The sequence below is a fragment of the Centropristis striata genome, chromosome 2, assembly GCF_030273125.1.
Source record: "Centropristis striata isolate RG_2023a ecotype Rhode Island chromosome 2, C.striata_1.0, whole genome shotgun sequence".
In the NCBI taxonomy this organism is placed as follows: Eukaryota; Metazoa; Chordata; class Actinopteri; order Perciformes; family Serranidae; genus Centropristis; species Centropristis striata.
The window spans coordinates 9706529-9729642 of NC_081518.1; the positions used below are offsets into that span (position 1 = coordinate 9706529).

General features: G+C 39.6%; 1 protein-coding gene across 1 annotated transcript in view; it reads right to left on the minus strand.

Annotated features, from left to right (window-relative positions):
- LOC131987059 (protein diaphanous homolog 3-like) overlaps positions 1-23114 on the minus strand; it is a 181712-nt gene that overhangs the window by 39028 nt on the left and 119570 nt on the right. The window contains exons 26-27 of the mRNA XM_059352207.1: positions 15081-15176; positions 14387-14449 (exon numbers count right to left, since the gene is read on the minus strand). Coding sequence (XP_059208190.1) covers positions 14387-14449; positions 15081-15176 — 159 coding nt within the window. The remainder of the gene's footprint in view (positions 1-14386; positions 14450-15080; positions 15177-23114) is intronic.

The window sequence follows — 23114 nt, forward strand, 5'->3', positions numbered from 1 at the left end:
GCCGAGAGACAAGCTGGAAGGCACACGATTATAGTAATTAGCTAGAAAATGTCATCAAGTCATCAACAATAGTTTGAGCTCTTCCTGGCTATTATATATTTATTTTAGAAGAAATAGTCACTTTCTTGAAGTCCCACCCTTCTACAATGTTCTCTATTCCGACTTCAACACACCCACAGTTCATTTATCCACAGTGTCTCCATGTGGCTATTTTTCACAGGCACCCATTGACTATTCTTTGCATGTTTCATGAAACGTTATGGGATCATCTTTTAGTTCTGCCCGTCTCTCTCACGTACAGAGGCTTCGCATAATCACTCACCTCCCTGATAAATCATGTCCCCTCTGCTGTAGCCCAAACACCTTACATTGTCAGAGCTCAGGCTCAGCTCGCTGGAGAGGCTGATGGATGATTTACAGGCAGTCGGCCTCTCCTCTCTAAAACCTTCCTTGGTGGATAAGCCTTGTTCATTAACCCTCTCACACTTCTGAGCCCATGCAGGCTGGACAGTCTTACACTTTGTCTATGTAGTAAGAGGAGAACAATAAGGAAAGATGGTATCCAAGGACCACTTCAAGTGTGTGTGCTAGCAAGGCAAAAAAAGGGTTTTGGTAATATCTTCTTAAAGCTTTCAAGTGTAGACTAGTCTAAGTCGCCAAGCTAAGAAGCCAAGGCTTACTCTCGAGGACCCTGTGTAAGAGCCTTCTGCTCTTTCCTTCTCCCCTTATTTACACAAACAGGAAGAAAAATCTGTTGTTTTTTGCTTCTTCTTTTTTTTTTAAGTACATCCGTAATCTGCAATGCCAGTGGAGACTGTTGATAGCACAAACAGGTTCAGTAATATTATTTTCAGTAACACTAAGTTATATTTTGTGAAAAAACAAAACAACAACAACAAACCTGCTTATCGTAATTTTCATTCTAAACAGTACTCTATGAAAGAATGTGGGCATAATTGCTCTGGCTGCGAATAATTGCAAGGCAGCAGTCTCCGGTTCTATAATATTTGGTAAACAAAGCAAGCCTTCCAATCTTTGCTTTCAAATGCACAAAAGGATGTAAACATATATATTAAAAAAAGATACAAAAGTGGGACCGTCTGACAATGTTCAACACATCCATCCATCCGTCTCCACTGCTGAGACTGAACTATCAACATGTCAAATCCAGCACTGATCTATAAAGTATATGCTTCTATGGCAGGACCACTGCACATTGTGACACACACACACATGTAAATCCAACTTGTGTCAGTTTGCAACCCCTAGCGCTTATTAGAGGTATTTCAACAATCGTGCCATGTTGGGTTAGGAAGATGTGTCATAGTACCGCAAAATTAATATAGCAAAGATCATTTTTGGACAGTTTACAATGACCGTTAAGTTTTGATAATGTACATAAGAATAAAAATGTAACGACTGTCTTACTGCATCCAACCTCGGTAGCGATGGTGTGTTGTGAGACGTTTGTGCAGCTCAACAATCCTGCCACGTTCAAAGATGGAACATTTTTTGTCTTTGCCATCAGGGGGTCATGGCATTATGAATGTCTGATAGAAAATTTCAGAAAAGCCAGACTTTTGCACAAATGTTGACTTTTTAAGGTTTTGGTCTTAAACTTTTGATCAGCTGCTGAACAACCAATTTCTGTTTAAATGCAGTTTTCAATTAACTCCTCTATTAAACTAGTCTATTTTCTTTGTCTCTTGCCCCTGTTTATTATTTTCGTATTTCAAAGCTCTACTTACCAAGGTTATAATAGTTTTGGATTTTTCATTAGTTTTAGTTTTAACTTCATTGTGAATTATTGTTTTTGAAAATGCTTAGTTTTAGTTTAGTTTTTATTAGTTTAGTTTTTTTGTAATGGGCTATGTGTTGGGTGCAAGATTTAAAAAGGTCATAATAAATTTTGCCTTTATTTCCGTTGCCTTATCCATCTTAGCCCCAATAAGGTTATTAACTCTTACAGTTCCGGGTGTTTTGAATGTTGGTTCGAGAGTAGACATCCCAGTCTCAGTAAACATATTCACCATGTGTTCCTGGATGTTCACTAACCAGCAGCTATTTGGTTTGAGCTAAATAAATACATTTCATATCAACCAAAAAGGATTATGCAGTGTTAGCCCTACATGTATTCTACCACTGCTGGATTTTCAGCGCCGCCGCAAAAAAATGTGATTTGTAATATCATGGTTGAATTAAAGACTTTCACTTGCACATAGTGCAAGCACAACATAAGTTGACAGAGTGTTGCGCCGGCGACACTTTTACCATAATAACTAAATGGTTTGCGCTATCGGGAAAATTTCAATGTTTCTGAAAGCTGAGAAGTTGCTCTTTACAGCGAATATGGTGTCATTACGGTAATTTCACTCGCGCCTCTCCCGGAAGCCCACGAAGCAGGAATACACAAACTCAGCAGTGGAGAAATAGAAACACTGGATTATGTATGAAGGACATTTTCACTATAATTTTAGTTAGTTTTAGTTAGTTTTGTAACCACAAAGTACAGTTTCAATTAGTTATCTTTTTTTTTTTTAACTCTCGTTTTTATTTTTATTTTAGTTAAAGAAAATGTTTTTTCAATTCTAGCTTTCGATATTTCGTTAGTTTTCGTTAACTATAATAACCTTGCTACTTACAACCTGGTTATGTTCCACCAACGCGAAAACTTGTAATTTTCCCCCCAGTCTTAAGATTTTTTTCAGGAGTGTGTATATATATATATATATATATATATATATATATATATATACACACACACATCTATAGATGGATAAAAAAAACAGATATTTGTTGATATAGACATACAATATATGCAAGGTTTATTCTTGTAGTAAATGCTTAAAAGCAAACACACAGCCAAAAAAGTACTGTGTGTAGCAACAAAGCTCAAAGACCAAAATGATTCCAATTTCTGATAAATCCACCGGGCCTGTACACATGCCACATGTGTTATTGTCATCAAAAAAAGGATTAGTCTCAACAGTCACACCATCTAAGCACCTGCAATGATCTTTGTTTGAGCAATATTGCTTGCACATTTCATAAACAAAGTGTTCTGGACTTTTGTCCATGAAGGCGGTGTAAATAATTGATGTTAGATATGTGCTTTAGAAGGAGGCCTACAGCATACTGTATCTAATTAATTCTTCTGATCCGAGCCAAAGGACATATTAAAAATTAGCCGAAGACAAGAGGCGCAATTTGAGTGGGAAACGGCTACGTATGCATGCTGTCTTTATTTTTGCTTTTGAGGAAAATTAAATGACTTAGTTCTGGCAGCATTTAGAAGCTCCTCTCTATGTGTGTAACAAGAGCAGAAATAGCATTATGAATGGAATTCAAAGTGAGAGTAATGAGGTACATAAAACAATAAAGCCAATACAGTCGGCTACATCCCAACCTCCCTGCTCAACCTGTTCTTTGTTTTTGCCACTATCAGAAAATTTTATACTGAAGAAGAAAATAAGCAATTTTCTATTATTTTAGCTTGCAAATGTGAGGTACGGTATATCAAAACAAATGTTAGAAATAATTGTGTTTGGCTGGAGATGTTTCTGCATGCTGAATAGAACCTGAGTGAGTCTGAGCGTGTGTGTGTGTGTGTGTGTGTGTGTGTGGACAAACACAGAACTATCTGTGAAATACATTTGGACATCCTCTTTTCTCTTTGTCTGACATTCTAATTACCATTCAAACTAGCCAGGCTAATTACCTCCCCATTTAGAAAAATAATCAGGTTTGTACACAAATCATATGGCCACAGACGGCACAGCCTGACAACCAAAACAATAATCAAGTCTACTGGGCATGGTTATTATGTTTTCTATTTAATCAAAACTTGCTTAAGATTTACCGTGATCAATTATTTTATCATTTAGTTTTCCAAAGATTATTGTATAAATCCCTAAATTATTCATCATATTCTGTCAATCACTTTTTCTTTCTTTCTCTCTCTTTTTATTTATTTTTTGTTAATTCTAACCCCGATTCCCACTGGGCTCTAATATGATTCATTAATTAAGAGTAATTAATATGGCTTGTTTACAAAATTTCACTCTCCCCTACAATTTTTACTTCATTAGTAACACTGGATGGGAATTATTTGTGAAAAAGACGAATTTCTGTAACACTTAAAGGCAAACATTTTTAGCACAAGCTTTGTAATCAAAATAATAATTTAAAGATTAACCCGAAGCAGAGTCAGGTTAGTGTTTCTCCCAACAACAAGCACAACAAAGTTTCTATCACACACAAAAAAAAAAAAACGTGTGAGAGCCTTAATTTGCTCTTTCTAAGAAGCAATACAAAAGATAACCTTAATATCCTGCAACAGAAAAACTTGTTAAATCAAACTAAAACTAAGCAGAATATACAGCCAAGAAACCTTTACAACCTCAGGGTCAGCCACCCAACATGCAAGTCTGCAGTATGGCACAGGACTTGATCAAATATGAAGAAAACAACTCCAGAAAAACAACATAAATTTTGGCACAGAACCACTTATGGTAAAGACTAACTTAAAGTTGGCTGCTTTAGAAATGTTGCATGCAATCCATTGGTTCTATCTCTTGTTACAGTATGTCAACCGTCTAAACAGCTATGCTGATTTACAGTGCAGTAACTTGATGTATTTCTCAAGAAACACAAATGCAGAAGTTGAAAAAATAGCCTGGTTATACAGCACTGAGTGAGCAACGGCAAGCTTTTTTTAAATAATCTTTTTGTCCATGCCCTTTGCCAGCCAGCAGCCATTTCCTTGCCTTTACTTCTCTGCCCCGTATCTGCTTTATTGTGATGCTAAACAGTGAGTTTTGACATTCAGAAGGGGCCCTGCCAAAGGACAGGCTAGTGGATGCAGTAAAGAAGAGAAGGCCTTAATGGGTTCAACTGGAATGGAAAGCATCTGCTAGTCTCCACAGGCTGGAGGAGAGGGAAATGTCAAGTATGGTTATTATAGCGCATGCAGCAGCTCAAGGAATTTTCACCTGAATGAAAAACAGTCTCGGACAATGCACATGCACAAACTACATCTTTACACATTACCACCCTTACTGAGGCGGTGAAAGAACCCATTCACACCCAGATCCACATGCTAGAGTAATGTTTCACACATGTTCACCAACGCATACAATACAAATGCACACACAGGCATAAACATGCAGCCAATGAATGAACCTACATGTGTCTGTTAGCCAAGTTAAAAATAACAACATCTGCTGCATGACTGTAGCACTCCGATGTCATAGTTTTCTCTTAAAAGACGTCTAAAAAGACGTTAAAACAAAACTTGGGTTAAATTAATATTTCACTCTCAAAATGATCATTTTAAAAATCAATTACTCTCCCTTTGTGTTACCTTGAATTCTTGAAGAAAACTCTACAATGAACAGAGAATTCGAAAATGGGGTAAATCATTGATGAATGAAGTGAATGGGGAGTGCATTTAATAGCAAGAAGAGAGAATTTTGCCTCTGGAACCAATTTGAGAATTGAATAATTAACTGGATACCGATATGCCAGTTAATATAGGGAAATTTTGAGCTACAAAAAAAACTAACTTTTTACACCAATTTTGCAATGATATGATTAAAAATAATAATAAAAATATATAAGTAAATCATATAAGTAAATAATCAGTACTGTGTGCTCAGCATCAGTGAATTAATGACTACTTAAATAACAAAAAAAACAAAAATAAAATAAATAGTTAACACCATTTCTAAATCAAACCAAACCTGATTTTCTACATTATAAATTGTGAAAGAAACATTTCCATATCTGTGCATATCAGACAAGTAAATCAGGCTCTAAACTCTGAAACAACCTAAGAGCATAATCCAGGTCTCATTTATCCAGTTGTATGCTCACTATTTCCCAAACACATGCATTTTCACTAAAATCATACTAACTTAAACACTTTGGTCACTACCGTCTCACGCAGGCGCACTGCGAGTCCATACAATTAGCGCACATGTCAACTCATCAAGGATTTTCTCCAATCTCTTATTCTCTGTTGGACAAGCATGGAGGCATGGACTTAACAAAGGGTAAGTGCATGATATGGTCATTTTAAGTGTCAAGTAGTCTTTTAAGGTGAAACTACCCCACCCTGAATGGCAGGGATCATTAAAAACTTGCAAGAACTTGAAGTATCATAAATCTGCAGAAAGTCCCAGACTGAGTATTTCTTCACAGGATCATTTGAGTTTGTTTGCTAATTTGTACCCCCGAGGATGCTAATCAAAGCTTGCGCCAGACTAATGAAGCTCTTAAGCCCAGAGGCCAGGGACACATACATGTCCCTGTGACTCAAGGCTAAGTATCTGCGAGGGGATGTGTGCGAGTGTGTGTACGTGCTGAAGTGAATGCATGTGGCTGTATACAGTCAAACATGGGAATGAGTGAGCGTATGGGCATAAGAGGGTGGTATAATAGCAGATCAGCAAAGCCCAAATCCCGCTCTCTAAGGGGAATCCAGCATCAAACAGATCCTGCTGCCTGAGGGCTGGCCTTCCTGCTCTGTCAGTGTGGAAACTCCTGTCGCTGCACTTAGAGCCTCTGGATCAGTGAGGAGACACATAGCAGGTGGAGTGGCAGCCAGAGAGAGAGACAGAGAGATGAGGCAGTTTGGAAGAATGTGATCATTTTATCACCACAGACTAAAGTGTCCCTGGGAATCATCAACAGCAGGAGCCTTGGTGTTTGTTATTTCTGTATGAGAATTGTGCACTGGAGAATGATACCTGGATATGGTGCTGTTTACAGATTGGTTATTGCAGGAAGGTGAGTAGAATTTTAAGACACGCATTATCCTCTTTCATCACTCCTACCTAAATTCTCTACTGCTGCGTCAAGACATTTCAGCGGCAACCATGGCAACTAGGGAGGTAACGATGAATCGCCGACAGTGAAAAATCGATATAAATGTGTGACGATTAACCCCTTTTCAACAGCAGAAGGCACAACCTACTTTAGATTTCACTTGTGTGAGTCAGAGCGCATTTAAGCCCCGCCCCCACTGGAGGGGAAAACAATTATCGCTCTCCGCTAACTTTGTATTGAATGAAGGAACCTCCTCATCAATTCTGTCTGTTAGCAAAACAACAGAAAAATGTCTAAAAGTTTCTGTGTGATTAAATGCACCACCAATAGGTTAAAGAACCAGAACTACGATTTTAAAAAACCAAACCGCAAAACTAAACTTTAAAGAGGACAAAAGTGGATATTAGGTAACATTAGCTTTCCAACGTATAGCTAGCATTAGCTTGCTAACAAACAGCTAACATAAGCTTACCAACATATAGCTAACATTAGCTTACCAACATATAGCTAACATTAGCTTACCTATATATAGCTAACATTAGCTTTCTAACATTTTAAACAGGAGACATTGTTAATATGCAGATATCTCAGCTCTTGCTCAAGATATGCTAATCTTCCTAGAAAACAAACTATGGACACACGCAAGTCATATTTTGCTTATTTGAAGAAATTTTATTCATTTGTATCATTAATTTAATAATTTTGATGTGGGATTAGTTTTAAAAATCTAAATGTACTTTTTGTTATTCAACATAATATACAATAATTATTTTTTTTTTTTAAATATGCATTCATTGCATATTTTTTGTTTTGCAGTTATAACCTACTCAGAAATTGTGTTTTTTGTCTGAGAAATAAAGACTCTGCAAGCTCATTCTGTTAAAAAAAAAAATCATGAGAAAATCGTATCATTAACCCTGCCTTGTTATATCCTTACGAACTACACATGCTAACAGGGATGTGGTTCTATCTGCCAAGGCCGCAGTGTGACCGGTCGTAAATGTTGGCCCGAAGCACATAACCAGACACACAGACTACTGCAAAGATAAAAGAAATAAAGGAACAACAAAAATGTGTGACTAAATTGAAGCCGAACAGTGAGTGGGTGAAAGTGTTATAGCACCTCTATTGCTCTCTACCTACTGTATAACCACAGAGACTGAACTCAAGCATCTCCCAGGAGGGCAGATGCAAAGGGAAGATAGTGCTCATTTCCCTCCCATAACAACAGAAGTTCATATAATCATCTCGCTAGCTCTTTCTCTCCCTGACGGCTATGTGATATGGCTGCTGGCGTTGGTAAATGTGGGAGGACCAGGAATGTGTGTGGCTGAGCGATAAGACTGCTGTAAAATTTAATTAGCACAAAGCCATGGTGAGAATGACTTCATTTCTCACTGCATTATTAACTAGAGTACTATATAAGAGCCTAGTCTCAATCAATGTACATAACCGGTTCATGGGAAAAATGGCTGGAGAAAGAAAAAGACAAAGAAAGACAGAAGGCAAGACAGACAGAGAACAATCGCACACAAGTGCTATAAAAAGTGAGATGTGTATCTAAACTAAATCCCTGATAAATCTTCAAACTTTTTACCCATTGGATTTTCTTCCTCTGTTCTCTGCACATAAGGTATGTATCAAGGCAGGAAGAAGAAAAGACTGTATGCATTTGGAAAGAAAAGAAGAGGAGGATCTCAAAAGCCAGCTGAATAGCAATCCTACATTAGCAGTTTCACCTACTGTTTGGGGCCTGAGCTGGTGTGAATGGGCTGATTAGGGTCCTTGGCTTGACATGCTGAACACCAGTTCCCATTTCACGATCCACAGCCTTTATTACAGCCCAGCTTCCTCATAATCCAGCTAAAAGTGGATATCTGAGGAGCCTGATCGGCTTAGGACTTGGCTAAAAACATGGGATGTACGGCAGAGCGACATTGAGCAGAGTGCAGAGGTGTTCGTTATCATCTATTTTCTATTCGGACTGAGTGGATACAGTTGAGCCGGGTGTCTGTGCGTGTTTGTGCATGCATGTGTGTCCTCGCTACTCTCATCCATCACGCTGACCTCTCCAACCAGTCAAGTGAATATACGGCACACCATTTCACTTTCTCATCTTCCTATATTTTGGACTGGGCATGGATTACAGAGATTACAGCTTTATGAATAAGGTTATATTTGCTGAAAGCGTGTTAAGCTTGCCCTCTTACCATAGGCTAATACAGTCATTATTAGTTTTAACACAACTCGATATGTGTGTGCATCCAAATTTAACACGTTTCCTTGAAAAGGCCTCTGATTCTGGAGGCAGGACTTCTATAACAACCCAAGTGGGAGCCATTAAAGGCAATTTTTGTTATCAATCTATTTCCTCCAAGGCAACCAAACAAGTAAACAGAATCACAATCGCACTGAGCGACACGCCACATGGAAAACCAAAATCTATAACGAAAAGTTTTCACAGAGTAATTTGTTTCATGACAATAACAGTCTGTATTACACATGGAGGACGTGATGTCTTTGCAAAAAATCGCCATTTGGCTATCACAGGATACACGCTAGGTGCTGCTTCCTGGTTAAAGGTTAGAGAAGAGACCTGGAATTCGATGGTTTAATCGCCGAACCAGGAGAAAAAAATCTGGGACAATTACTCACCAGCCACTTGAGAAAAGCTGTAAAGTGGCCAACAGGTCAGAAAGTATTGTACTGGGCAGCTTCCATGTGTGACTAAGTGAAACTGTGAAATTTTGGAGCAGGGCATTACAGGAAAGGGAGCAATGTTCTCAGCAAAACATGAATAAAAAGGTAAAAGAAAAAAAACTTTCCTTCACTATTCTCGATGCAGCTCAATTACTATTCCATAAGTCTCACTGCACAGGCTGGACCTAATTACACTAGCCACTTTGTTAAGGTGCCCCCTTGCTCCATCTGTTCAATGCATGTGTGTGTGCACAGGCTCAGACATGCACGCACGTATATACACGCACACACCAAGTGCAGCACTTCAGACAGACAGACAAAGGCAGGTCAAGGTACACTCTACCATCTGGATAAGCCTTTGTCTACAAGAATGGTTAAACATCTCAACCACCAATCAAGTGTGCCGATAAGAGAGACACTGTGACTCCAAGTGGCCGGATGATTGTGGACATGAATACAGAGAACAGTACACCTGTCCAAGTCCTAGACACAGTTAATGCCCCGACCTAGGAGTGACCTTTAACCCTTCTTCCTGCACTTCATTAAAACACAGGCTTTAAGCTGATAATTTCTATGCATGTATGCATGGACGTGTATGTGTGAAAGTGGAAGAGTGAGCACTCGGTGTTCAGGAACAGAAGCTCTTTGGCAATAATCTGTCACTTTAATGAAAAACGCACAGGCCGTACGTGATGTGTGGATGATATATTAAGACCAAATGCAGATAAATCAGCAACTTCTACAGTTAGGTTTTTGAAACAATGACGTGTAGCATCAATTCAAATAGATCTTGGGAGGAGAGCGTCTGTGCTCTCCTTTTTGTCTTGGGCTCACTGAAATGATTTAATAACCCCTTCGTTTTCTGCTTATGTCATGTCTGGGGGAAAGCAGCAAGGCGAGCGAGGAGATAAAGCGGAGACAAAACAAAGTCAAAAAGTAAAGAGTAGACTGGAGGAACTTTGGAAGTATCGGAAGCTTTCTCCCATAATTGACATTGATTTGAAGAGACAGAAATGTGAAAGAGGAATGAAAAAGCACACGCGCAATCTGCAGGATACAGTAGCCTGCAGTGGAATCCACATATCACAGTCTATAAGAGGGCCAATCAAAAAGGCAAGCATCTAACAGTAGATTCCACTAGAGTATCCCAGCCGCAGGAAGCTACAGTGACTGACTCTCAGTGCTAGTTTTTCACAAATGTCTCGCATGTGAACACACAGAGATAGGAGGAAACAAACTTCCCTTTTTATCTACTTTTTTTGACTTTCATTTCAACTTCACACTCTCCCCAGTTTTCATCCTAATGATTTTGTGCTGCACAACCTCTGAAAGACATCGTGGGTTGAGTCTCAAATTAAGCCTATTAGTCATCTCCTGCTACCATTCACACCTATACGAAAGCTGCCTGCATGAACCATAGATCCAACAATATATACAGAAACATAAATTCAGCAAAAAAGGTCATAAAGGCGACTCGGCAAATACATAGTACACAACATCTCCGATAACTAGAGGCTTGCTTTTAGGGTGAAATCTCGATGCTTTCAAGTGCAAGTAAAGAGGAAAAAAAGAGAGAACTCCTGTTTCCATTCCGTAAAGGGGTTCACCGACTTTGTGAAGTGACCTTTACATCAATTTCAAGCTCTAGTTCAGAGCTTTTTCACACATGATAATTGTTAGGTCGGGTTTCACTAAAGACATCTGAAGTAATTGCTCCTAAAGACAGAGACATTAACTCCTTCATAGATCCTGTAACTGCCCACACTCTCTCCATAATGGATCACTCAACAAGAGGGGCATTATAGCACACATATAAAGTCATAATAAGCATCTGGCTCACGTTGTCTTGCACACTTGGAGGCTCTTGCTCTCTGCCAAACACAACAATGATAAAACGTGTAGTTATGTGATTCCCCTCAACACGTACATGCACACGTTAGTTCAGGAGTCAGTGCGGCTGTGATGAGGGTTTGCTTAGAAGGCTGAAATGACCAGACAGTGCCTGGAGAGATGTTTTAGAAGGACACAGTTAAAAAGCCATGGCTGCTTTATAGATTCAATTTGCAGATTCAAGTCTCTTACACCTGTGTGGCTAACCACCATCGATCCATCATTCTGTGAAGCCCAATCCAATTTAGAGTGTCGAGGAGCCCCAGAGCCCTGCAGCCTTATCCTAACCCAGGCCACAGCCACCACAAAGCCTGCTTACCTTCATCCCCTGAAGTCTGCGGGTGTGTCTGTGTACTTTAAGTGCACGTGTGGATGTGTGTTGAGGGAGACTGCAGACCAAGCTAAACACCTTAGCTGCTGGCTCATGTTAAAGTGTGCTGAACCAATTTAGGGGTAAGGGAGGAGAGGAGATGAGAGACAGAGGAAGCGGGGAAAAATGCTGGGGAACCCAGGCCAGGACCCTCACTTAAACTAAAGAGTACTACAAGAGGAGAGCAGGAAAGCAGAGGGGAAAGACAAGAAGGAACAATGTGGACCACTTGTTGTGCATCAAGAAATCTTTTAATCCAATTTTTTATTGTGTAGCAATCACACTCATCATGACTACAAAGCACCACAGCCATAATCGAACTACTCCACAGTCTCATCAAACTCTTGCGATGGGGAACACAATTTAGCTTTCATCTGATTTGTTTCTGCAGACAACAAAAAGAATACCACTGCAGAAAACCTTGGTACACTTGAGTCTCCCTTGGTGCGAAAGCTTAATGGCACCATGCATGTTCAGATTGACCATTCCAATCTCTCCCCCATCACCACTAATTACAGTATCTTCTGGCACAGATGTTTCTGTTTTAATTCTCTTTGCTGCTCCACCGGAGTGTATCAACACCCCTGAGATCAATTATTAAAGGGTATTTAAAACTGTGGGAAAAGGAGGTGCTCGGGTTGTGTGAAAGTGAAAGCAGCTGTTTAAGTGCTTGTGCCACCGACTAAACTTCATCACTTCCCAACTAAATAGAGAGCATCCTGTGGGTTTCACTCACTCCAGCGACTAAACCCAGGGCAATTAAGGCCTGGATCTCGGTAGGAGAGAAGGAGATGGGAGAGAAGGGGTGCGGCAGGAGAAGTGGAGAGACTCCATACCAATAACAGGCAATTATGTTTGGGGAGGGCCATTGTCAGGCCATGAGAGTATAGAAGAAGACAGCAGGGATATGGGATGGTAGGGAAATGAGGAGGAGTGTTATTTAGGAGGCAGATGGCAGAGAGGGGGAAATTAAGATGAATGGGCACTGAGAGGGCTGAGCTGGTGCTGGGGCTGGGCAGAGAAAAGTAATTAGCTGTGTTTGCTCTGGGAGGCTGGCAGTGAGTATGATGCCTGCAGTGACAGACTCAAGCCTTGAGCTTTATTAGTCAACAAGGCCATGTCTGAAGCTGCCAGCAGGGGGCAGCTGGGCCAGCGACCTTCCAGGACCTTCTTACCTGTACAACCCACCATGGGGTCTTTTTCACAACATGGACACTGAGCAGCAGCTCTTTCACACAGTGTTATTTCTTTTTACTCTAATCCCCTGTTAATACTACATAGCTCTGGTTTGTTCTCGCTTATACCTACCGACTCTCTCTCTCCCTCTCTCTCTCTTTCTCTCTCTCTTTCACACACACAGACAAACAGCATCTGAGTCCAATTTTTTTTCTCCCACATTATGCCTTAGTTTCAACCTTACCAACTGGCTCTATCTTTCTTCCTCACACCATTTCTCTCCATTTCTTATGTTACAGCCACCTCTATCTGTCTCTTTCCTCCCACCCGGTATATCTCCCTCCCCCTCGTCCCTTTCCAATCTAATTTCAGATAAGTCGTAGCAGAACAACAGAGCAAGGCCCTTTATCATTGCCATCAATGATGTGGGTGGACTGAGCGTGAATAATTTTATTCATGTGTGCCTGTACCCAGCCCACTGGGATTCCAATTACAAGTAATAAGAGGTAATAGGGTTACGGCGTAATTTTTTAAGTGCCTCAGTAATGATTGCAGAAAACCTTTGACAAGAGAAGAAAGCTGTTGTTTATTTTAGCAACAGCTGAAGCACACTATCTGTTCACAACTATAGAAACTATAGACTATAATGGTAATATGGTATAATTAGTATCCCATCCAATCTTCACTATCAAGAGGTCAGACAGTGTGATACACCATGTCCCTCTTTGCATTAAAATATGAACATCGAGTTTCTGCATAAATAATAAACACTCAAAACTTGAAGTGCTCTAATCTACAAGTGGCTTGCATCCAATTTGAAACCACAGCATTTAGTATGTATGTTTGATCTTGATGTACATGCCTCACTGCTCTTCAAAATAACCCTAATAAGCAGAAGGTCAGCAGCGAGAAATTCAAGATGAAAAAATATTATTCTATCCACAATATTTTTGGACACTTGACTTGTGCTGCCATGAATATACTATGCCATGAATATACATATATATCTTCCTTTCTGTAAGGTTTTGAAGATCTGGAAGATTCCAACTGCATTCAAAAGTACAGAGTTGAACTCAAAATGCTGCAGTTACTGAACAATTGAGGAACCTTATCAAACCGAGGCCGCCAGAGCAGCCCACACACTGCTTTCAAAGATTCTCAACCTTGCTTCTCTCACATCACACAGCCTAAAACTGTTTTAGAAATGGCCTTTCACACTTGTAGAAGAAAGACGCAAAGTAACAGATAAAGGCAAAAGGACAACTGAAATGGTCACTGGACACGCAGAAAAGCAGGGCGTATGAACTGGTTAGGGGAATGTGGAAAACATGCAAGAGATGTTTAAGAGTAACTTTCAAGAGCAGATAAGAGAGCTGGGCAAGATTGAAGTGTTCGCTTTGTGGCATCAATCATTTGTTTTACCGTGGTTAACAGGCTTGAGAACCTGCCGGAAGGAGCTGGGGCTGATCGTCTTCTGCTGGTTTTCTGTGGAGGGCAGTGAACAAATGATGCCAACATATCTTACAGTAATCAGAGGGATCAAAGAGATCAGCTGAAGCTGAAGAATGGCTGTAAAGAGAAGTTATTTAACACAAAACACTGTGTTTAGGGGCGCAGCTGTCAATTGCCGCTAAAGTTTAATGAGCAGTCCATTCAGAACATGTGCAGTTCTCATCTTGGATGTGTTTGTTCTTTCTTTTTTTTTTAAATCCCTCATTCTGGATTTAATACTGTCAGAAAAAAGGGTGTTTATTGCCTTTTACTGAGATCCAAACATCAAACAGTTGTAGTAATGTTGTCAGGCTGAGGATTCTCTGGCATTGTCGTGCTAGCAAGCATGTGTACAAACAACAAACCAGTGTATTTTGCAAGTGACTGAGAATGAGGGTGTACTGTGCCAAGGCATGAGAACACAAAGATGCATTTAATTTACCCAGCTTTTAACAAACAAATTCAAGATATGCATCCAGTTGGTAGGTCGGGACCTTAACTCATTGTGATTTTGAACATCTGGCTGGAATCTGAACATTGCCCACAGTTTTTCCAAGACAACATGGGTACTATGTGTTCTGTGCGCATTATTTTGCACGGATGTAGTAAAGGATAAAAGACTCACCTCTGGGTCTTGGCGCTCGCTTCCTGCGGTCTCTGAATGCAGCTCCTGACTGTAGGGCTTCCAGCAAACTATCCATCACACCTGTCTCATCATTCTCTGAAAAACCCAGGAAGAAAAAAGTGAGGGGGTGTTGGAAGACAGAGGAGAGGTAAAGACACAAAATCAGATAAAGTGCACTTTCTTCTAGTGGTGAGGTCTGCCATACTGAGTACAAAACTCTGCAACTTATAATGGCAGGTCACTATAGAGACACACAACATGTATGAAAACCCTTGAACAAGAACCTACTATATCACAGGTATATCCAATCATACAGTCCAGTGCCCAGTATATGATGGGACTAGATCCAAGCCAATCCAGTAATGCACAAATAGGCAGGTTCTTGTTGACAATTTGCTCTGCAAATGTACACCCTGAGTTTGCAACCTTGTGCAAAACAGTCATACATTGCATTGTAGTAGATTAAAAAACCATTAAGGATTAGGGCTGGGCAATATATTGATATAAATGTTATCTATATATTTCCAAATGTGATATGGAATTAGGCCATATCGCATTAATCAATATAGTTCAATTTTTTAAAATAATAATTGCTGCCATTACTAGGGTTTTTCATGTTCATTATCTTTTCTCATATAAATATATCTATTTCAGAAAAAATATTGGCCTATTTTATTTCATGGGGTATTTTTATTTAAGATATTTTTTTTATTTAAATGGGCACTTTATGGAGCTTTGATTTTTTTTTTTTTTTTTTTTAAAAAGCTACCCCTGTTGTTATATAGTATTTATGTTCACTTAAATAAACGGTTTCAATAAAACTACTTGTGACATGTAATATTCGCCTTTGACTTTGACTGAACATTTGCTCTTACTTTGTGATAAAAATATTGGGATATATATCATACATCGATATTCAGCCTAAATATATCGGGATATGACTTTTGGCCCATATCGCCCAGCCCTATTAAGGATATTAACTAGCAATAGTTTGACATACAAAGGGATATCCAATGCCCTGTCAAGCTGGAATGAACACTCATGCCTGGCAACATGGTCTATATACAGCAGAATACTCTTGGCCCAAAATTTCAAGTTCTTGCTTTGTAGTGGCAGGGGAACCACCAGAATGCAGAAGTATTGTAGAAAGGGGAAAGCTTTGAAGATGTGACATGTAAATCATGCCCTGTATTGGTACAGCTGAAAACCTGTCCCTGACACCTGAGACATAATGATGGACCTGGCTAGTGATTTGCAGTGAAAACAGCCTCCAGTGGATGAGAAGGAAAACAGATTGCAAGTATATGGGGATGCTGAGGGAGAACACACACTGTCAATAAAAAGTTTATGCTGTAGTTGTCATGCAAATGTGGATGTGTGTGCATGGGTGTTTTCTTTTCAACACAGCCACTGTGTTGCCAATAACATTTGAAGTCTTTGTCAGTCACCATGCAGATGTGAAGGGCTGTTTGCCACTGAACTGTACATTTCCACTACTGAAACACTGGCATTAGAGGCTATACGGTACAATGCAAACACAGTGGTAGTTTTATTACATTTGACAGCTGAATGCCATTAAAAGGCTGTGCATCAGTCTCATTAAGTGTCCTTTATACTTGCTTGATAAAAAGTGCTATAGTTTAAAATGTTTTAAAAAAGAAAGAAAAATAAATGTGAAATGTGTAAAAATTGGCAATGTATAATGTTAAGGGAAATCTTGCATTTCATTTTTTTTTAAAGAGATGACAAAAAACAACATTTTTAGGTGACAAATTTTCCTCCCATGAATGTTTAAGTACTCTTTGCAAGTGCAGCCATCCCACACAGTGCAAGTCTGATCTGAGCGCCCACATTTCAGCAAGAAGACAAAGCCTCTTGTGATTTATAACTGGCAGGGACACATTTGTGTGGTCACTACTTCTCTTTGTCTTTAGTTTTTCTGGTTCTTTCGTCTCTTTAAGCACTGGCCAATGGTTCAAAGACCTACAAATATATTCACTATAATTTAATTTATGTTATATTCCTCTGCGCAGGAGCACTTTCAGTAAGTCGGCCTGGTCAGTAAGGAGTGAAAGTGTGTGGAACTCAGTGCCTGAGGAGGTTAAACTGCTAACAACATACAAGGCCTTCACAAAAAAATTGAAATTGTGGTTTATCAACACCTACAGCTGCCAACACAAAAGATAATTCTGTTGTGTTGTTTTGATGTCATGATAAAATGTTATGCTGTGATATTGTATGTGATGCTGTATTTTTTCTTAATTGTATCGTAAGTGTTTGTATATGTATTTTGTATATTGTACGTGTTGTTTTTTTTGTTTGTTTTTTGTTTCGTAATTCTCTGCTTTTTTTACATCATGGCCAGGGGACTACAGATGAAAACTAGCCTTCTGGCTAACTCTGGCTTTTTTAACCATGTGTAATCATGTGTTTTATGAAATTGCACTGTCCCCTTTTAAATAAACTAATAATTAAATAATAATTCTCATTGTCTTTTATTAATGACATTAAAAAATATACGTTAAATAGTTATACATAGATTAATAAAAGTGTGTCCTTGTTTTTGTATGTCTGATTGTTTTTTTCCTTTTTGTACTTTAACGAAGAACTCCAATTGAATTTAACACATGGAAAAGAAAAACAGATGAAACTTGAACTTTACAGTGTCAGCCATATTCACCAATATGCTGACACTTGCTGACTATGTGCACCCTTGTTAATATCTGGTACTTCCAAAGTGAATTCTCTTCAGCACCAGGCCCCTACTTTCCTACAGCAGTGAAATCAAGAGCTCAGCCCTGGGTTTCTAGTTTCCTGCTGTATGTGTAGTGCTGCTTTAGAGAAGAAAGGAACCTGCCAAAGTCAGGAAGTCCTTTCACTGTAACATGCAATCTATGAACCCTGAGCATATACACTGATCATGGGGTTCCACAACTAATGGCACAGCATTCATAATCAAAGTGATTGCCTCCATATTCGTGAAATACGTGTATATATAACTATGGAGTTATACGCTCACATGCAAAGTTGAACACTGTATGCTTAAAGTAAGCGTGTATTAGACTGAATTGTTCATGTATTATGTGCTGGAAAAGTTCTTACAACTACATTAGCTTCATAAAGAACACTGTGTACCATCAGCCATGGTGTGACTTCTAGGTCCCACGACAGATTTAGTGAAGGGCAGAAAGACATTGCTCTGATTAAGGTTGTGTGTGTTTTTCTCACTCCTTCCATTTTGTCTGACAATTCCCTGTGGAACAATAAAAAAAAAAACCTATGACAGGACAGTGATGATACCAGACACTCTACTGTGCCAAAGGTCTTCACATTCAATATCAACACACACAAGGCTCTATTTTTGTAAATAAATAAATAAATTGGCCACAAGCACAAATTAAAGCACACATGAGTTTGGCAATCACATTTTTGTAAATTTGTTATCAAAATTGCAACCCAGAACATCCTCATGTAAACTGGAAACAGGGGCAGAATGAGTACATTTTTAGCTTGTTTTGCCAGAAGGCTGAGCCGGGGCAGGCCTCAATAAAGTCCAATCATGCAGAAAGTGACTCGGACAGGCTGGCCTCCTTTAAGAGAAGAGAGGTCTAACGTGCAAATGTGCAGCCTCCCAAATATGATTATAGTGCAATCTGATAAACTGACTCTTGCACAGTCTGGAACAGCCATTCTGCAATAAATACTGTCTTAATCCAGCATATAGTTTTTGTTGACAGTATCAGAGAGGTGTTGACACAGTGTTGTGTATTTAAATAGGATGTGGGGATACAGTGAGGTAAATGGAAATCGACAAAAAAAGCTACCATGATAATGACAGTAGACGCTATGAGGTAATCAGGGTTTGGCCAAGGGCCCTTAATCTATTTCGCATTATTCACATTATTACAACTGGAATTTAGATTGTATTTATATTTGTAGTTATAGCTACAGTTGAATCTCAACCATACCTAAATGTTTTGCATATAAATATATAGTAAGTGTTTCTGCCAAGCACATGGTGTCTGATTTAGTCCACTGCTCCAATACCAGCCAATTGCCAGCATCTCTGATTGTGACTGAATACACAATTAAAATCAGTAAATTACTAAAATACAGACTACAACTGATGTAGCTGTTATGCATGCTGAATATAATATATGATTAAGATGTAAAAGGCTACAAGTATTCATTTAAGGAGACACGATCAACAAGTCAACATAAACATGATTGCCATTATCATTTGTTAATTTGACAACAATGACCAACCCTGTTCTTGAATTAAATCAAAAGCACCTCATTTGGAGATGTGTGCAAACTGTACCGACAGAAATAGTGTTGGTAAATTTCAAAAGTTTTTTATGAGGACATGGATTACACTCAAGGATCAACCTTTGAAGCCTGTCCCCTCTGTAAGATGCCAACAAGTTCTTCTCCTCATCTCTTTCATGAGACTCTTTCATGAGCTGAATTACAACTACAACCACTACAGTCACACTGTACCATGGGGCTTGCAAACTGATATTTTCATCTTCTTTCATGCATACAGTACCATGCAGCACCATGGTGGGTTTTCTGCAAACCTACAAATACTGTCAATCAGCTCTACTTGGTCCCTTTACAGCAAACCCACTGAAGCTCCTGTATTGAGGGCAGGGGGTCCCAGGGGTGGTGGCCTGTGGTTGTGCCCAAACCCCACACCAAGCTGCGAATACAAACACATACGGTGGATATATCATGCCCCACTTCCTTGCCCGCCTGCGTCTATGTGTGCATGTTTTGTACTATTCATTCACAACAGTTGCATTCCTCCTCTGGCTTATATGTACCCAGTTCTTCATCATTACACAGAGCAGAGAGGCAGCACGAATTTCTGAGCAAAACCAACGCTCCTCGACGTCCAAATTTGTCTCGACTGCTGTGGCAATTCATCACAGGCTGCTAGCTTTACATTCCCCACAACACACAGAGACACATACACAAAAATACAGGTAGCACACAGAAAACACGCAAAAAAGGAGCAGATCAATCTATTGCAACCTGCTATGTGTGCCTTCATGTGTAGTACTCCGTTTGACTCCAACCCACAAGAACATGAAACACTTTGTGTGCCTCAGGAGGCGAGGAAAAAGAAACCCACTCAGATCTCCCGCCTCAGGAATATACAGGAGAAAAAACAGTCCAATTTTACACATCAATCAGGAGCAACTCAGACAGGCCGAGACAGAAAACTGCTTTATAGAATGTAGACAAGAGGTGCTTTCAGACATCCCAACACTGAAAATCATAACACATATTTATATACTCACACCCACATGCTCACAAACTTAGAGAGAGAGATCACAGACATGTCACATGGATAGTAATGGAGGAGGAACACATGGCAGAGGAATATTAGTCAAGCTAGTCGCTGTGAAATGGGTTTGAAACAGTCATTCAGCTTGTGAAAGGTGGTGCTGAGAAGAATGTGGCAAGAGAACAAAGACTAGTGAGAGGAACGGGACAGTGAAGAGTGGTATCCCAGCTTTGGCAGTAGAGCTACTGATTGGTGCTTTGATGTGCACAATTCGCCTGCCTATTTCTATTCTGCTGCATCTGGGATCAGAGCTCTCATGACAGGTGTGCAATGTGCACAGAGGCTTTTTACTTTAACTTTCACAAAGAATGAAGGCACTCTCACCAACCAGTCTAGGCCATAGCGATGTCTATTCAGGGAATAGAGAAAGCTTCTACCTTGTGTTCCAATCTCCTTCATTGCAGCTCTACAATAAGATCGAAGTCCCACGTTTTGGTAGTGAAAGACAGCAGAAAGGGAGCCAAATGAGCTCTACTGTGACACGTCTAGCTAGGCTGTCCTCTTCATTGGAGGAAAAAAGGAAAGAAAATGTGGACAAATATCTGGTTAGGTGTACAAATGTAGATGTACAAGTGTACAAGTCAGATCAACGAAAAGATAAAAGCGGATAGGTGTTTACTCTACCACAAAACAAAAGAATAAACTCTGGGAGAAGAAACAAGATGAAGCTTAACCTCCAACTCTGGGAGAAGGCTATAGTTATCCTCCTGTCTGTAGTGAAACTTCAATCACCATCTATTTAATCAGAGCCTGTTCAGACTGGCGTTTTCCATTGTCTGGACATGCTTGTGTGTGTCCATGTCTACCTTCTACTCAGACCCGGACTGATGTCTCCCGCCACTTCACTCAACAGGATGTGGCACTTATCATCAGGACAATGACCCGGCTGAAGCAGTGCAAAGCAGAGGTGGGCCGGAGCAAGGCAAGAAATAGGGTCAATTGGGCTGGGATGGAAAAGCTAAGAAGAGAAAATTACATGCCTGAGTACAATGAATGCAGGCCGACCACTGTGTTCCCTTGGACACTTAGAAGACAAATGGTGCAATAAGGCCAGTCAGCCCCTCTCTCTCTCTATTGAATACCCTCTGTTCCACTTTACTGATACTGCCAAGTCATTCAGTGGGTGATAAATAGGGATGTACAAACGACAGCCACACATCACAACCAGCTAATAAATATTGTAATAGGCTGCTGATGATTATCCTTGAAATTGTTGAATAAAAAAACAGGGTCCGTGCTGCTGACACCTTGGCAATGGAGCATACAATAACCTCATCACCTAGGATTAATACATAAATTCATAGAGAAACCACATAACTTTATCTTTCAACCGTTAGAAGGGTTCCCTGACTGGGGGTCTGACTCCCACAAGGGCTTGTAAGATGATAACAAAGGTAGGAAAAAGGAAGAGCAACATTCCATCACACAGAAATGTTTACTGTTGGATTTTTCTTTAATGTTTGCCTTTTTCTTTGTGGCATAGTGTACAGTTAAACTCCTTTGGGCCTATAGAAATTATTCAGAGTCAGTCTGTGAAAATCATAGTTATGGGCATGTACTCTACAGTATGATGGGAGGTCACAAGAATATATTGCGTTGTCATGGACAGAAAATGTTAGTAATAAGTGAATTTTAGCTATTTGTAAGAGGCAGTTGTATTATAATTTTACCATGTATAGCTGTTATGCTCGATTGCAGGATGTTTTGGCAGCACAGTCTGGGTAAAATGGATTTCAAAAGGAAATCAGCATAATGATACGTAATGACACAGTAAAGGAGAAGAAAACTAGAATTACCACCATGTGGTTGTATAATCGTGCCAACAAGTCAAGTTGCAGTTTACGTCTATGAGTCCAGATGCATACGTAGCCATGACAGGACACAATGCTTCGAATATTAATATTACAAAGACACTACAATCCCAAAGCACAGAAGATCTATTAATCATTTTCAAGATTAGTGTCACCAATCCAGATTGTTAACAATTTCCCCAAGGGAGCCAAAAATCACCATATGAATTCTTGAGTTATGTCCAAAAAAGGTATTTTATGAGGTCACAGTGACCCTGGTAATTGACCTCCAAAATCTGATAAATTCATCCTTGAGTCCAGTGGATGCTTGTGCAAAATTTTAAGAAGTTGCTGCCAGACATAGCAGAGATATCGCTTTCCTGATGTTGAGACTGACGTGAGATCACAGGGACCTTTGACCTCCAAAATGTATTCAGTTTATCCTCGAGTCCAAGTGTTTTGTTCTGCCAAATTTGAAGACATTAGCTTAAGATATTTCTCAAATTCTGCATTCATGAGAATGGGACTGATGTGAAGACACAATGACCTTGCCTGTTGACCTCCAAAGTCTGATAAATTCATCCTTGAGTCCAGTGGATGCTTGTGCCAAATTTTAAGAAGTTGCCGCCAGACATAGCTGAGATATTACTTTCCTGAGATTGGGACTGATGTGAAGCCACAGTGACCTTTGACCTCCAAAATGTAGTACATCCATGAGTCAAGTGCGTTTTTTGTGCAAAATTTGGATAAATTCCCTCAAGACTTCCTGAGATATACTGATGGGAGGTCATAGGAACCTTTATTAACCAATTTCTCATGAGTCCAAGTGGGATTTTCTGTCAAATTTGAAGAAAATCCCTCAAGATATTCTTGAAATACTGCGTTCACGAG